Source organism: Nannobrachium achirus (assembly GCF_963921795.1).
Source record: "Nannobrachium achirus genome assembly, chromosome: 13".
In the NCBI taxonomy this organism is placed as follows: Eukaryota; Metazoa; Chordata; class Actinopteri; order Myctophiformes; family Myctophidae; genus Nannobrachium; species Nannobrachium achirus.
In genome coordinates this window covers 13,468,905-13,484,583 of record NC_137833.1, presented here as the reverse complement: position 1 = coordinate 13,484,583, position 15,679 = coordinate 13,468,905, and the positions used below count along the sequence as shown (strand labels likewise).

Genomic DNA, 15,679 nt, shown 5'->3' with positions numbered 1-15,679 from the left:
TTCGTTCCTAAAATCAACATTGCGTTGGATAATTTTTGTATCAAAAGAAAGTAAGTGGAGAGAGAGAGAGAGAGAAACAAAGGAGTTGTGTGTGACAATGTGATTTTGTGGTCAGAAGGTCATGACCATCAAACCATGTGTTCCTCTTACTGCCCTTTAACATGGGACAAATGTTCATGATTTACAGAAATGACGATTCTGTGGGGAGTAATGTAGAGACTGCAGTGGTGTAAAGTAACTACAAGTACATTTACTCAAGTACCGTACCATTTTGAGGTATTTTTTTTACTTTCCTTTAAGTACATTTTGATTCCAATACTTTTGAGCACAGTTGAGTACATTGTGAGTACTTCTTCCACGACTGAGAAGGTGCATATAGTATTGTGCATGACTGTAGCTCAGCACAGTCCACTGTAGTGTTGTGCAGGAAAAGGCAGAAGACCACTGTACCAATACAGTGACAACAGGACATGGGTAGAAGACCACTGTACCAATACAGTGACAACACCGCAAAAAACAACAACAAACAAAACAAACACCACCCATGCTATGTGTTGTTCATAAAGGTATCCAGGAGGTGCTTTGGAGAAAGAACGCACACATGTAAAAAACACAATTCATACTTTGTTACACAACAGTCGGGCTGCAACTATTGATTATTTTCTTTGCGATTAATCAAGTAATGGAGAAGCGGGTTTTAAATAAAATATTAAATTACACATCAACAAATCGATTAACCACTTAAGCCCTATTTTTATTCTTCATTGCCTCATGGTCTCATGCAAAAATAGTGAAAATAGGCGATCTAGCTTTTAGATGAGCTAATAGATCTGCCATCTTCTCTTTTCAATATTTTACATTTTGTAGATTTCCTTTTTTAAATAGGAATCAATTTATTTATTTCATAAAATGATATGTTATCGACTAAAATTCAACTGCTGCGGCCATAGACACGGCGGTGTCGCTTGCCAAGCTCATAGCGTGAAAACCTGTTTTAATCGGCGACCGAGACAAAGTATGAATTAGGCTTATAAGTATGGGCCTGATACAGAGATAAGGGGTGGGAGGGGTGGTGGTGGTGGGGAACTTACATCCTGCATCTGAGCGTTGAACAGTGCACATGAAGACAACTGAAAAGACTGAATCATAACCTGGGCCACTGCCTGTGGATGGAGAGAACAAGGCGCACAACACTCACCCAGATCAGGGAGGAACACACAACGACACGCATACACACGTCACACACTGGAGGGGATGGTCTGTTCACTGCAGGCGGAGGACCAACACGCGCACTCACACACACCATTTTCTCCTCACTTTATCTTCTGATGGACCTTGTTCATGTTGAGAGTGCTGCTATGGCGAGTTAACCATTTGAACCCTAGCGTTCCCTCTTCTGGGGTGTACATTCGGCAAGAACAGCAGAACTACAAGCCTCAGTACCTCACGGACTGGAGTCCAACAGGGCTCAATAATAGTTCCGTTCCCTTTCCCCTCTGTATCAAATCGCTTTCGCCAAAGGTAGCTGATCTACAATCTCACAACGCTTGCAGATCGTCTACTTTCGCCGAATGTTCACCCCCAAACTAGGGACGCCAGGTTTCATGTGGTTGAAGAGTCCTTCTTTTTAGGAAACGTACAATGGATACCAATGGTACAGTAAGGAAGCAGTAAGGAATCTCAACAAAAGTACCATAGTTACTATATACATTTGTTCCATTCAACATTTAAACACAGGATTCTATCCTATATTTTTTATTTATTTAAAAATAAGTAACACAAGGATACAAGGATAGGATGTTGCAATTAAATGTTGAGTTGTAAAAATGTGTACATACAGTATTTTATTGTTCAAACAATTGCAAATCACGATAACTAGTAACTATGTAACTTGTGGCAAAGTTCTTACATCAGTATGTACTTTTAATCCATTAGTATCCATTGTACGTTTCCTAATGTGATTGTGTTGGGGCGAAGCACCAGTCGCGGTCCAGGTGAAATAATACGACGATGAAGGCAATGAATTAGTAATCATGTTCTTCTCGTATTCTCATGCACCAGAGTGGCCCGGGGACTCCTGCATTATTTGGGCCTTTAATACAGCCTGCGTATAACGTTAAAACTGCTTTCCATGCTATAGCCTGGCTCTTAGAAGTAGGAGTTCATCATGCAAACTGTTGATGTACACAAAAATAAAGAGAGGCCTGCAGAGGGCTTTGGGTACAGGGTTAGGGTATGTGGTTTATGAAGTAGGAGTATTTTGCAGTAGGAGTGCCGCACATTGGTAGAGGATGAGTGTGAGTGTATGAGTTCTAGGCATAAAAAGCTCACGAGAACAGCCTGTGAGTCAGTCAGTCAGGTCAGTCAGTCAAGAATAGAAAAAAGTGGTTAAGGAAAAGCAGTGGTTCCCAAAGTGGGGGTTACAGAGGGTCCCCGGCTAAATTGGTTAATATAGCAATATAATCACTTTAACCATAGTTTAAACTTTGTTTTATTTCACATATGTCAAACTCAAGGCCCGGGGGGCAAATCAGGCCCCTGAATGAATTATCTTTGGCCCCCGGGATGATATTTAATTACTATTTGAACTGGCCCTCTGGTATATTGCAAGTGCAACACACACCAACATAATACTACAAGTCCCACAATGCACTAGTAGTTCATTGGCGCATATCGAGGGCCCGTGGCCACAAGTCCGCATTTAAATAGACATTGAACCAGTCCGGCCCCTCGACTTGTACCTTTTTTTACATTTTGGCCCACTGTGTATTTGAGTTTGACATCCCTGTGAAAATAGCTGATCTACAAGCTCAATACGTTCTGTGGTTTGACTCGTTCTCAGCTTGTATATCTACTAAAATTGGGACAATATATTTTTTAGTCCCCCCCCCCCCCCTCTGCGGCTAAATAAAATGTTTGAGAACCACAGATGGAAAAACAGACAAATTAGAAAAAGGTCACAGAACAAAAGGTTTACCTCTGCACTCTTAATGAGCGATAGATCCTCCTTTAAGCGCTTCATGAGCTCTTTTCTCAAGTGTTTTGGTGACGATCCAACTTCCTGTTTTGCCTGAGGTGTTTGCAGACACTAGATGCTGAGGTTTTGTTTTAGTTTTTCCTCCCGAAAAATTAAAGTCAGCCCAAACTACATTATTACTACTACTACAGTATTGGAAAGGCATGCAGGGATTTGTCTAGAGATTAAGAGGAAAAGAACCTGAATCCCAAAGCCACTGTTTGATTAGAACAATAACATGCATGGTTCCCTTCCCATGGCCTTGCATTTGATGCCATAAGGAAACGCTAGTTGTTTTGATTAGTAGCCTTTCAGAATTCATCAGAAGCCAGAGATCCTGCTGCTTGATCACATGAGTTAGATTGAGCCGTTTTCATGAAGACACAATCACTTTCAGTAGTTGCATGGCAAACGCGTTAGTCTCCCTTACCTTGCCTCCAATTAAGTCCCACAGTCTGCACTTATTACTTGCATACTTCAGCCATATTCAACCTTATCTTCATATGCTGTAATTGGTCCTAACTAATGCCCTTTTTTAAGAGGATACCAATTGTATACTGAGCATCAGGGGTGTCGCACAAAATTCTGGGCCCTGGGTACAAGGATTCACTGCGGGCCCCCCATGAATGTTCTTCATAGGGCGAGCTCATTATTACGCATTATTTTGAGCTTTAACTATTGAAAAATAGCAGATATACAAGCCAAGTTACAAATGCTCGCTTAAAAAATTCAAAGATTTGCACACATTTTCACGAAAAATAGCAGACCTTCAAGCTCGTAGCTGTGAGCTTGTATCTGCTAGTATAAAATAATTAAGGCTTTCTCCACCTTGGGCCCCAGTAACTCAGTCCCACAACCCCCCCCCCCCCCCCCCCCCCCACCCCCCTTGATACTGAGGATTAGTGAGGACCAATTATATTATGAGGTTGAACATGGGTGAAGTGGTGCTTTAAGACAGGCCTCATACAAGTAGAGTAACTTGCATGGAATGTGTCCAAGACTGTTCAACAACTCAGTCTTGGGCAGATCAATTAAAAGGTCAAATTTAATAATTAAAAAAAACATCACAAAGTGGATGAAACTTTGGTTAAAAATGTCTCAGACTTTTTCATCATAGTTACTCAGACTCATTATTTGTTTCCCTTTTTTCTTAAGCCCAAAACCAAAAGTCACACTGTAATCTCACCAAAGCCCATCACCAAGTCAAACTCGCACACTCATACAGGAGACAAGGTTAGTTACACACATTAAAGACATTTCTGGTTCATCACAAAGACAACAACATTACAAAATATAGAACAAATATGCATTTTATCAGTTTAAGCTTAAGGCTCGTCACCTGTTTAACAGTGAACAACACAGTAAACTCACAGCAACTAAAAGCAACACAGTTATGCCGCCCTTCACCAGCCAAGATAGTATTCCTGAGCATTACACATAATATGCTCTGAGACAGTGGTTCTCAAAGTGGGGGTCCGGGGACCCCCAGGGGTCCTTGAGGGGGTTTCCCAGCTATATCATTGATAGTTAGGAACCAAACGGACCCTTACAGGTAAATTATGTAGGCTAACACGGACACAAATGGAATGTGTACAAATGGGAACCAAAAGGACCCTTAATTTGTCTGTAACTCTGTGTGTACAAATGGAAACCAAATGGACCCAGTCCATATGGTTCCATTTGCACACACTTGAGTTATGGGGGTCCATGGGCCTAATGCCTATAAATAAATAAATGTACATAATGCATACCAAATGGGGGGTCCACAGAATTAAAATGTTTGAAAACCACTGCTCAGACCACTACACAAAATGGCAAGAAGCACAATGACATTACTGTAGGCATGAAGCGAGAGGCATGAAGCATGAACAGGAAGTGCCATAAAGAACACCGGAAGAGCACACAGGATCTGAAATATCACAAATATGTTTGCATTATGAGTGAAGTAGCAATCATGGGTAACAGCCAGGATAACTCGACCTAAAACAAAGTCGACCCCAAACTCGTTTCCCAACGGGTCTGTGACCTTAAGCTAGATGCAGAATAGACCAAAATCAAATCTTTGCTTCTGGGGATCCCTGGAACAAAATATTTTGTGATGGGGGTCCGTGGCCAAATACATATCATGCTGAGGGTCCTTGACATTACAAAGTTTGAGAAAAAATTATAGCAACATAAGTTTTTTCAGGAAAACTGTTAGGGTTTAGAAGACATTGTAGAATGTGCCTATCAGTGGTTAAGGACCCCCAAAATGTGTTTTTGGCCGCGGACCCCCCATCTCAAAATATTTTGTTCCACGGATGGACCCCTATCGCGAAATATTTTGTTCCAGGGACCCCCAGAAGCAAAGATTTGATGTAGGATCAATCTAGCTTAAAGGACCAGGTCACCTCTGGGACAACCAGATCTTTTTTTATCCTGAGTTATTTTTTGTGTTCAATCTGTGTTTTTAGATATTTTAGTATTTCAGCCGATTTCAGCATGCTACAACTGGTCATATGATGCAAAATGCATCATATGACCAGTTGTAGCATGCTGAAATACTAACATATCTAACACAGATTGAACACAAAAAATAAATCAGGATTGTGTTGATCGTGTCCCACACAACAATAAAATAAGATCTGGTTGTCCCAGAGGTGACCTGGTCCTTTAAGGTCACAGACCCGTTGGGAAACGAGTTTGGGTCGACTTTGTTTTAGGTCGAGTTTTCCTGTATTCCAATGATGCATCTAGGGCTGCAACAGTTAAACAAATCGATTAAATAAATTATGGGTAATTGAATTAATTAAAGGATTACCAATTGATCTCCATTTTGGGCAAAAAAAGATGCATGTGCACGACACCATTTGAGACGAAGTAGAACATTACTGTATATGTGTTAAGTGTTTGATCATTTTAATACATAAAAATGTAAGTATCTAAAAGAAAAATATGCTTCATCATTATTTGATTAATGGAAAAAGGACTCGATAGAATAATTGCTAAGAAAATAATCGCCAGTTGCAGCCCTAATACTTGATGCATCATTTCCTTATGATGGTACTTTCGTCTATCAGGTTCGCCAGAAATAATGGATTAAGTAGCAACACAAGGCCATTTGGAAAGCAACCGCAAGCCTCAGGGAAGATCAATAATGAATTAAACAACAAGGAGTTAGCATCAGCAGCAGCAGCAGCAGCAGCTAGGGAGGGATCATAGAACCATCTGTCAATTACTATCATCAGCAGAACACAGCAACAACATGTATGGAATGGAATTCATATGGCATGTCATAGCTGAGCCCAGCACCTGCACTAAAGCCCACAACATCTTGGTGTCTATAGAATGCCAGCCTGACCTCCACCAGTAAGACACCTGATAAAAGGCACTCTCGAAGAGAACCCCATGCAAAGCAACCCTTAAGGACAATTTATGCTTGGAGAGACAAGTGTCGAACGAGGAGCCGCACAGCGCGTTTCAAGTCCTTCTGAGCGTTCGTACCGTCTTCCACTCGCCGACAGCCTCGCCAGAAAATGCAAACAAGGAGAAGGAACGCGGGTCTCCCGCATCTCTGTGGCAGCGGCTAGCTTACCTCGTCTTCCCAACCAATCAGAGTATGTGACATTTTATGAAGCGTCTGTGACCTTTTCAGTTTTACCCAGGGGAGACGCGGCGATACCGCCACACATCTCTTTGTTTGCTTAGACCATTGGTTCTCAAAGTGGTGTCCGGGGCAAAAGTAGTAGTAATATATCACAAAAATAATTTTGACCACTTTATCCATTTACTGTATATGTCAGCTATTCAAAAATAGCAGCTCTACAAGCTCACAAGCTTGTACATCTGCCATTTTTTAATTCATTTGAAAAATCTCAATTTTGGGGGGAGATAACACTTTCTTAGTCTTCTCTTCTGGGCTGTTCCCTGGCATGAAACATTTTCAGATAGGGGATACCGTGGCCAAATACATATCAATTTGGGAGGTCCTTGACAGGAAGAAAGTTTGAGAACCAACCGGTTTAGACATCACTTTCATTGTGGCGACGCGGCCGTTAGACACTTTGTCACTCCCAAGCATTAAACTGACCTCTATAAAGGAATCCCAGTTCAGTCAGTGGTCAGCCCGCTTCCTTACCTCTTTCTTGCGGTTCTTGAGCATGTTCTGGAACTTGGACAGCTCCTTGTCCTGCTCCGCCTTGATGCGCTTGGCCTCGTCCCGCAGCCGGTTGGTGTGGTCCTGCTCCAGGCGCTCGATGGTCTGCTTCTGCTTCCTCTCCAGGTTCTCCACCTCCAGGTCGTACTGACGCTTCTTCCCCTAGACGTGCAGAACAACAAATCCAATGGGTTCATAGCAGAGTCCTGCACGGGTCCAGTTTTAACAACCCGATCGTCCCTACACGCCGTCCTCAGTGTTTGCGACGCAATATACAGTATTTACATAAACGCCAGGTCGGCTACAACTCTTAATTCTTTTAGATAGCCTTTTAAACCACCCTTGCTAGTTGCTATGATGAGAACATGGCTAACGTGTTAGTGCGTGCTGTGGTTGTGTCTCTGTGTTGTGTGTCCTACTCCTGCTGCCCACTGACTGTGTGCGCTCCACGTTGTTTAGGTGGAAACAATGCTGTATGCATGCCGTGGTTGTGTTCTGCTGCTCAATGTGTGTTCTCTTTAGTCGGAAATAGTTGTCTGATTTTCACAATAAAATGTCGCCCGCCCGTACCCATTCAGGGGACGGTGTGTACCCCTAAACCGCACATTAATAATAGTATATATTCCACCTGTTTTCACCCGTCTAACGCGGGTACCCGCAGGGCCCCGGCCTGTTGCAGGACTCATAGGCCCAATGTCCAGGTCATCAACCAAAGCACCAGAAATGTATTTTTGCGGTTTAGACCACTTAGATTTAAACGGTTTAGACATTTAGTATAATCGGGCCTTAACTCACTGACTGGACCAGCCGAGCAACCCGAAAATTTCGCTATGTCTTTCACTGCCTGGCTTCTCTTAACTTTTAACATGGGCGCTAGAGTTTCCATCGTGCACGATCGGACACGGACTATGCATCGTGCGAGTGCGGGTATTTCATCAGTTTCGAAAATCCGTTGAAATTTTGAAAATCCGTCCAGCGGTTGTCTTTTTGTAAGCCATGTTGCATACACAGAAAGCTAACGGCCGGAATAGAGGATGGACCATCCTGCTTCCGGTTTCGGCCTCAATGTTAAACGTCCCGTCTCCATAATGGGTCCGTGTTGGAACCGATCGCCTATTTTAGTTTCGCTGCGATAAAATATATATTTTTAATTAAAGCTTATTAAATCCTCTGGTTCCTCGGGCCTGGCGGAGAAGCAGTACATAGGTTTTTTTTTTGGCAGAGATTGCGTTAAAAAGGGTTACAAGGCCTTGAGAATGGCGGCCCCTCTTTGTGGACTCACGGTGGTCTCCTGCTCGAAGCGGCGGTAGATCTGCTCCCTCTGCTGCTGCAGCTTGTTGCTGAGCTGCTGCTGGGCCCTCTGCTCCTCCTTCTGCAGGAGACGCAGCTCCCGCAGCTCCTGGCGCCTGAGGAGGAGGAGGAGCACAACAACACATTATTAGAAAATCAGAAAACAAATGTTTAATAAGTAGTGAAAATAGACGATCTACAAACTCGCAACGCTGCGCGAAGCGACGCATTGTGAGCGTTTAGATCTGCTGCTTTCACTTCTACAGTATAACCAAATATTTTGGCCAGCCTTGATGGCATCTTAATGGCAGATTTTATACTTGCATGCTGAAAATAGCCAATCTAAAAGCTCACAACATGAGCTTGTAGATCTGCTATTTTCAGAGCACTACACCTGAGCAACCAAACATAAAATGGCTTGCATTAGTTAAAGTACTTGCATTGGTTCTACTGGATCTCTTCTCCACTAGTCCCTCCCTAATATTTTAGTCTAGTTTTTGTTTTGTTGACGAAATTGTCAATATATTTATTCTTAGTTTTTGTCATCATATAGCTTGCCAACTTTCCAGGAATAGGAAGCATGCCGTTTCTATTAGCTTGGATTTCAAATTTATTTTTGGAAAATATTACTATACATCAGTTAATTTTATACAAATAACCGTATAATAAACTATTTATTTGCAGTGGGAAACAAGTGACAGTTCCGATCTGTGGTTCATGAATCGCCGGCTAAATATAGAGTTGAGACAGTAAAACATGACATCAGGGCATGACAACAACGGAAACAAAACACTGTCGTAACAAGCACGGCGCGTTTCCAGTGTCGTTATGAAATGGAATAAATAGAACGTTGACGTCAGTATTAATAATATGAGGCATCCATCAAGCGCCCATAAACCCATCTGCCACCGGCAGAAAGCTGTGGGAGTTGTGAAGTGAACAGGGAACTATTTGAGGCAAGCGTGTTAAATGGGTCACATTCCATAATTAGGCCTCCGTTAAGGCTAGGCCAGGGGGACGGTCCTACCCAAAGACATTCAATTATTAAAGATCCGCCATCCCTAATGAAGTAGATTTTATCCTGATTTGTAGCAGTTTACTATGAAACCCGGCAGATCCTGTCCGTAAGTCAGTGGATGGATAAAGGTCCGTACATACCGCAGGCGAATTGGCGAATAGCGAATTAGCGTATAATTCTCTTTTTGTTTAAAACCGTATAAAGTCAATGGAAGCGTCCACACCAAATGCGAATTTCGAAAAAGCGAAAAGGCGCCTGTTTTTTATTCGCCCTTGTGTCGAATTTAGCGAACATTCGCTGGTGAACTCCTCTCTCTCTCTGTATTAAATCAAGCTCACTCTATCCTACTTAAAGAGAGAGAGAGAGCATGGTCGAGGGTCCTTCCCTTTGCATTGAGGCCAAGGGGAACAGTGTTTCTTTTCCGTGTCTCTCGTCTGTGTGGCTGCTTGGAAAAAGTACTTGAATGTCTACTGGTAAAAGCATGGTTTATGTATGTTTTATTGTTAATTTATATGCAAAAAAGACTAATGTTTTAAAATAAATCGCTGGGTATTAAATACAATAGGATCCAAAATGTAGTGGAGTAGAAGGAATACTGGGAATTTGACTCAAGTGCAAATACCTACAAGTACAGGCTACTCAAGTAAATGTACTTTTAATTACTTTACACCGCTGCTGCGAGTTGCCTGTCTGTGGGGGAACGGAGCGGAGGGGGGACGGTGAACGAGTGTTGTCTCTTCTGTGATGTGATGGGTTGTGTGCGCCGGTGAAGACTTCTATTCTTCTTTTTCTTTTTATTTTTTAATAGGCTAACAACCACAGCCAGGTCATCATCACTTGAGGATGTAGTTTCCATTGCTTTATTTGATTCCCCGTCCGTTCTCCTGTTGTGACATCACATTGTTGACTCAATGACAAAGACAGCCTGTTCTGGCAATCATATATGGAGATCCCTGATGTCATCAATATTAACTTAAGCCCATATTTGACAGTGCCCATATATGGATGCTCAATATATGGCCAAAACAGAATTCATTTGCAAATCAAGACTGCTGACTATCATCACCTGGATCTCCATATATGAATGTCACGACACTGACCTAATCAAACCCTGGATATCCATCCATGGAGACGACTGGATCATCACCTAGGGTCTCATCACGTTCACTCTTCCACTGGAAATAATACACCCTAACCTGCTTCCAGTCTCCTAAACAGTGGTTCTCAACCTGGAGGTGGGGACCCCCAGGGGGGGGGGGGGGGGTCCCAGATGATTTAACTTAATTGGCAACTTTGTTTTCTCACTCAACAGTAAACAAACCAACAAAAAGCTTTAGTGTACAGAGGGTATATGCACATTTCCAAAGTGACAATTTAAGGACTTTTTAATACCGCTAAATATTAGAGGCAGAAATTGTGAAAATAGCTGATCTACATGCTCACAACGTCTCGCAACGCAAGGTGTTGTAAGCATGTAGATCGGCTATTTTCACAATAGAACCATGTTATACAAAATGTAATGCCTCAACTCTTAGTGCTCGTCAGGGTGGGAGGTCCCCAGTTAAAATATGATTATTTTTGGGGTCGCGGCCTGAAAAGCTTGAGAACCACTGTCCTAAAAAGGCGGCCATCTACTTCACGCGGATACGGGAAGTAAACCAGAGGTGGCATGTCTCTCTTTTTCCTTGTCTCTTGGTCCTACCTCAAGAACCTCATCTCCTCGGTCTTGGCGTCGTTGTCTGTGACAATCTTTGACGTGGTCACGCTGACCTCCACGCCGTCCACCATGAACTTGCGTGTCTTTTTCAGAGTCTTCTTCTGTCTTTTCATGTCCTGCAATAGAACAAAAACAAAGACTAAGGATGGAAACACCTCCATTAATGGCCCCTTGAGGCCGTGCTTCTCCTTTACACCTTTACTGACCGAAAACACAAAACTAAATACTTGGGTTGGGATGAAGTTTCAATCAATTGTGATTTATTTTTCTATTCCTGTTTAACCAATTAAAACCAGAAAAGTGTCTGTATCATTTTAGATTTTAGCGTTGGCTATTTAAAAAAAATAAAAATCAAATACAATATACAAATACAGTTTGGGCGTCCTTGGAACGTCAACTTTTGAGAACTACTGCTTTCAAAGGCATTTGTAGAATCAGGTCTTAACAGATTCATATTTCATATTTTAAGTGTATGCTTGTTAAGAACCTGGTATTACCTGCACAGACATGGAACCGGCCTCTTTGCTCTTGGACAGGAAGCTGGAGATGGACAGGTTGAGGTCATAGCTGTTGCTGTCCGCAGCAGAGCTGCTCCCGGAGTCCGAGTCCTTCTCGGCGTCTGGCTTGACCGCCGCCGCGGGGCTCCCGTGTTCCCACGGCTTGGTCTCCGACTCCGCCTCGCTCTCGGGGACAGAGGAGGTGTCCTCCTGGACGAGGCTTTCCTCTCCCTCGCCGGTGGCAGCCGTTCTGTCCTCCTCCTCCTCCTTCGTCTCGCCCTCGAGGAGGGCCACCTCCTCAGGAATGTCCGGCGTCTCCGAAACCACGGAGGTGGCCTTGGCTTCCTCCTCCGTGGGTTCAGCTCCCGTCTGTTCCTCTGGTTCAGCCTCCTCGCTGGCCTGTAGAAGAGAAAACATGAAATACTAATGTGTAATGTATTCCATTTGCCATACTTAGGTTGCAGTAGTTACAGCACTGTTTCCCAAACAGTGGGTCAGAAGCCATCTGTGGGTCACGGACCAGTTTTTAATGGGTTATGAATCAAGTGAAAATCCTTTTGATTTTTTTTATACATTTTACAAATCCAAGACATTCCATCCATTTAAAAATAGACATAGTTAAGATGTATTAAAAATGGCCGATCTACTAGCTCACAATGCGGCACGAAGTGCTGTGTGCTTGTAGATTTGCTGTTTTCACTAGTTTGGGTGCCAGGCAAACACCTAATTTCTCTTTTGGGTCATGAGCTAAAACGTTTGGGAACCACAGAGTTACAGGACGCCGTTACCTCTGTATCCTCCTATTGTCTATCTCAGTTGACTGAGAAGAACCGTTTGACTGCACATGATGGGATCATTTGAAAAAAGGTTATCGGATCAAGCTGTAGGTCAAAGAACTGTAAATGATTGAATCTGTTTTCTCATGCCAATAAAGCTCCTTTGAATTGAATCAGACCACTGTGCTCTTTCATAGAGAGGGTATTGTTGTCATGTTAATCTCCTCCCCATTTGGTGTTAGGGGGGCGATTACCTTGCGTGCTGGAAAGGTTATGTTGGTTAGGGGAGATGCGGTCTGCTTGCTTCATGATCAAATAAAATTGGTACAACAATCAATCATACAACAACAAATAGCTAAAATAGCTGATCTACAAGCTCACAATACATTATGATGCACCCACATTATGAACACCACAATGTGACTACTTTTAGCTACTTTTGACCATTTCATGTTTTAATCAGGTTGAGGGACTATTATTCTAGGTGTGCCTAGTGCCATGTAATAGCTCAAAAACAAGTGTTATCATTTTAATTGTAGAGAACACCGGGGCAATTTGGCAGAGAGTGTTTTAGAGATATTTGTTGGGACTCGGGGACACCCTGCTGATCTACAAGCTCACAACATGTCGCGAGCTTGTAGATCTGCTATTCTCAGCATGCAACCAACTGTAAAATCATCATCATTGCCAGTTTTTACGATGCCATCAAGGCCTGCCAAAATACTTGAGGACTAAAATGTGACTAAAACTAAGTGACATTTTATTAAAAAATCGAACCTCTGTTCGAAGTGGAGCTGTGTGTGTGTGTGTGTGTGTGTGTGTGTGTGTGTGTGTGTGTGTGTGTGTGTGTGGGTGTCTGGCCTGGCCTGAACAACAGCGCCCTCGTGTGGTCACAAAAGGTCCTGTAGGCTACAGACAGACAGACAGACAGACAGACAGACACACAGACACGGCCACACACACGGCCACGTATAGGGAGCTTGTGTTCCACACAGCTCCAAAAACTTTAACCCATTTAGAACGGGTACACATTATTGTGTATCATTATTTTATGCTTTAACTATTGAAAAATAGCAGATATACAAGCTCACAGCGCGGCACCGAGTGCCGCGCTGCGAGCTTGTAGATCTGCTATTTTTGAAAAATCGTGAAAATTAGAATTTTGACCCGATTCTATAAGTGTCTTTTGAATCCTACGAAACGTCCAAATCAACACAGGTCTGGGTCAGTGTACCTGTGCCTCGTGTGCAGACAGCTGCTCCGCTTCCTCCTGGGGGTCCTCCTCTTCCGTCTCCCCAGCAGGTCCATCCGCTGTGGTCTTCTCCTCCAGCAGGTCTTCAGTGGAACGCTCTGCAGCATCCAACCCCATGTCCCCGCTCGATTCCTCCGCTACTACGCTCACTGTGTTTGTATGCGTGCCGTTTTCACCCGCGAGCGACGATCTGTCCTCTACTACGGCCTCTTGTGTAGACGTCTCCTCAGGCGGCCCTGTGCACTCTGGAGTCGAGTTTTGAGTTGCTTCTATTCGCAACGCACGCACACACACACACACACACACACACACACACACACACACACACACACACACACACACACACACACACACACACACACACACACACACACACACACACACACACACACACACACACACACACACACACACACACACACACACACACACACACACACACACACACACACACACACACACACACACACACACACACACACACACACACACACACACACACACACACACACACACACACACACACACACAGAGAGAGAGTTATGCCCCGGCCTAGGGGAACCTTAAGGTGCAACGCAGCCAGTGGGACTCCTCGCTTTCCAGTTACCAAGAGCCACCACCAGCAACCAGGGTTTGCAGCCTTTTCGTGGGTTTTTATTCAAAGCCATTGACTTCAGGGTGGGCATTAAGTCAAAACAAAGAACCAAAAGAAACTTACATAATAACCTGAAGAATCTAAGAACCTGACCTTGACACGAGGCCAAGGGCTTAATCATTTTTTTTAGAAACTATTACCATACAATAATAGTTACTTTATAATCCAGTTCAAACTGGGCAGGCTACCAGTGACATCAAGATGTAATAAAATGTTGGGCTGGTTTTCAACTTCAGCTACAAAGACATCTTTTGTATCAGTGGGATGACTAGTTTTCCTTTTTTTTTAACAGTTCAGATCTGTGGTTTATGAATCAGTGGCTAAATATACAGTCGACAGTAAAACACGATTGAACACCAGGTAATCAACATTCATAAAGTAAATAAACAACAACAAATGCGATACAGTACGTCATGTTTACCAATATAAAAAGTACTGCCGAGGGACAGACGACAGACGTGCATGCAGAAATACATTCCATACAGTACCTGTGCACTCCTCCTTCGCAGCAGTCCCTTCTGAGAGGACAGCTGGTTCCGTTGGTACGGGTAGTGGTTGCTCTCCTGCCTCCTCGGTCCTCTCAGCAGGCTGGACAGGCATGTCAGACTCTTCAGTGCTCGCTTCTTTTCCTTCCTCCTCCTCATCCGCTACTTTGGCCTCTTCGTGTTCCGCGTGGCCCGTTACTCCGGGACACTCGTCTTCCGGTCCCTCGACGTGCACCTACGATTGCAATTTAGGCATTTAGCGGACGCTAACGGTTGCCCGACTGCCCGTGGCAACTAAATAAAACGTTTGGGCAAGTGGAGTTTACTTTCAGGTTGCCCGACGAGGAAGTTTGAATGGGGATATTATTGGTTATTCACGAAAGAACAAATAATGCTACCGTTTTACAAGTACCAGTTGCGCTCATTCAGACTTTCAAAGTGACTGTCGACCAGATTGGATTTAACTTTAACTTTTTTTTTTGGGCATAGTAGCCATATTATCTTGTTCAGTCGAGCACCAATCAGAGTTAATTACGTTGACCAAAAGTATGACGATATATGTTCGTCGACTATCATTTTTCACTGAGAAAAAACTAAATAAAAACTAAGACTAAATATATGTTGACAAATTTACAATTTCATCAACAAATAAAAACTAGACTAAAATTTTAGGGAGGGACAAGTGGAGAAGGGATCCAGTAGAACTAAGACACGTATGTCATTTTATGTCGGGTTGCGCTCGGGTGTTGAAATCAATCTGAAAATCAGTCAGTCTGAAAATAGCAGATCTACAAGCTCGCACCACATCGCTATCAAGGCCCACCATGTCGACAAAATC

The 15,679-nt window shown here is 43.3% G+C and overlaps 1 protein-coding gene across 1 annotated transcript in view; it reads right to left on the bottom strand.

Moving 5' to 3' along the window:
• The window catches only part of LOC308296640 (STE20-like serine/threonine-protein kinase), a 49,258-nt gene that overhangs the window by 5,603 nt on the left and 27,976 nt on the right, over positions 1-15,679 (bottom strand). Inside the window, exons 11-18 of the mRNA XM_080739968.1 lie at positions 14,845-15,076; positions 13,684-13,970; positions 11,674-12,072; positions 11,162-11,292; positions 8,434-8,557; positions 7,134-7,313; positions 2,978-3,070; positions 1,092-1,163 (exon numbers count right to left, since the gene is read on the bottom strand). Of these exons, the coding sequence (XP_080596094.1) occupies positions 1,092-1,163; positions 2,978-3,070; positions 7,134-7,313; positions 8,434-8,557; positions 11,162-11,292; positions 11,674-12,072; positions 13,684-13,970; positions 14,845-15,076 (1,518 nt within the window). The remainder of the gene's footprint in view (positions 1-1,091; positions 1,164-2,977; positions 3,071-7,133; positions 7,314-8,433; positions 8,558-11,161; positions 11,293-11,673; positions 12,073-13,683; positions 13,971-14,844; positions 15,077-15,679) is intronic.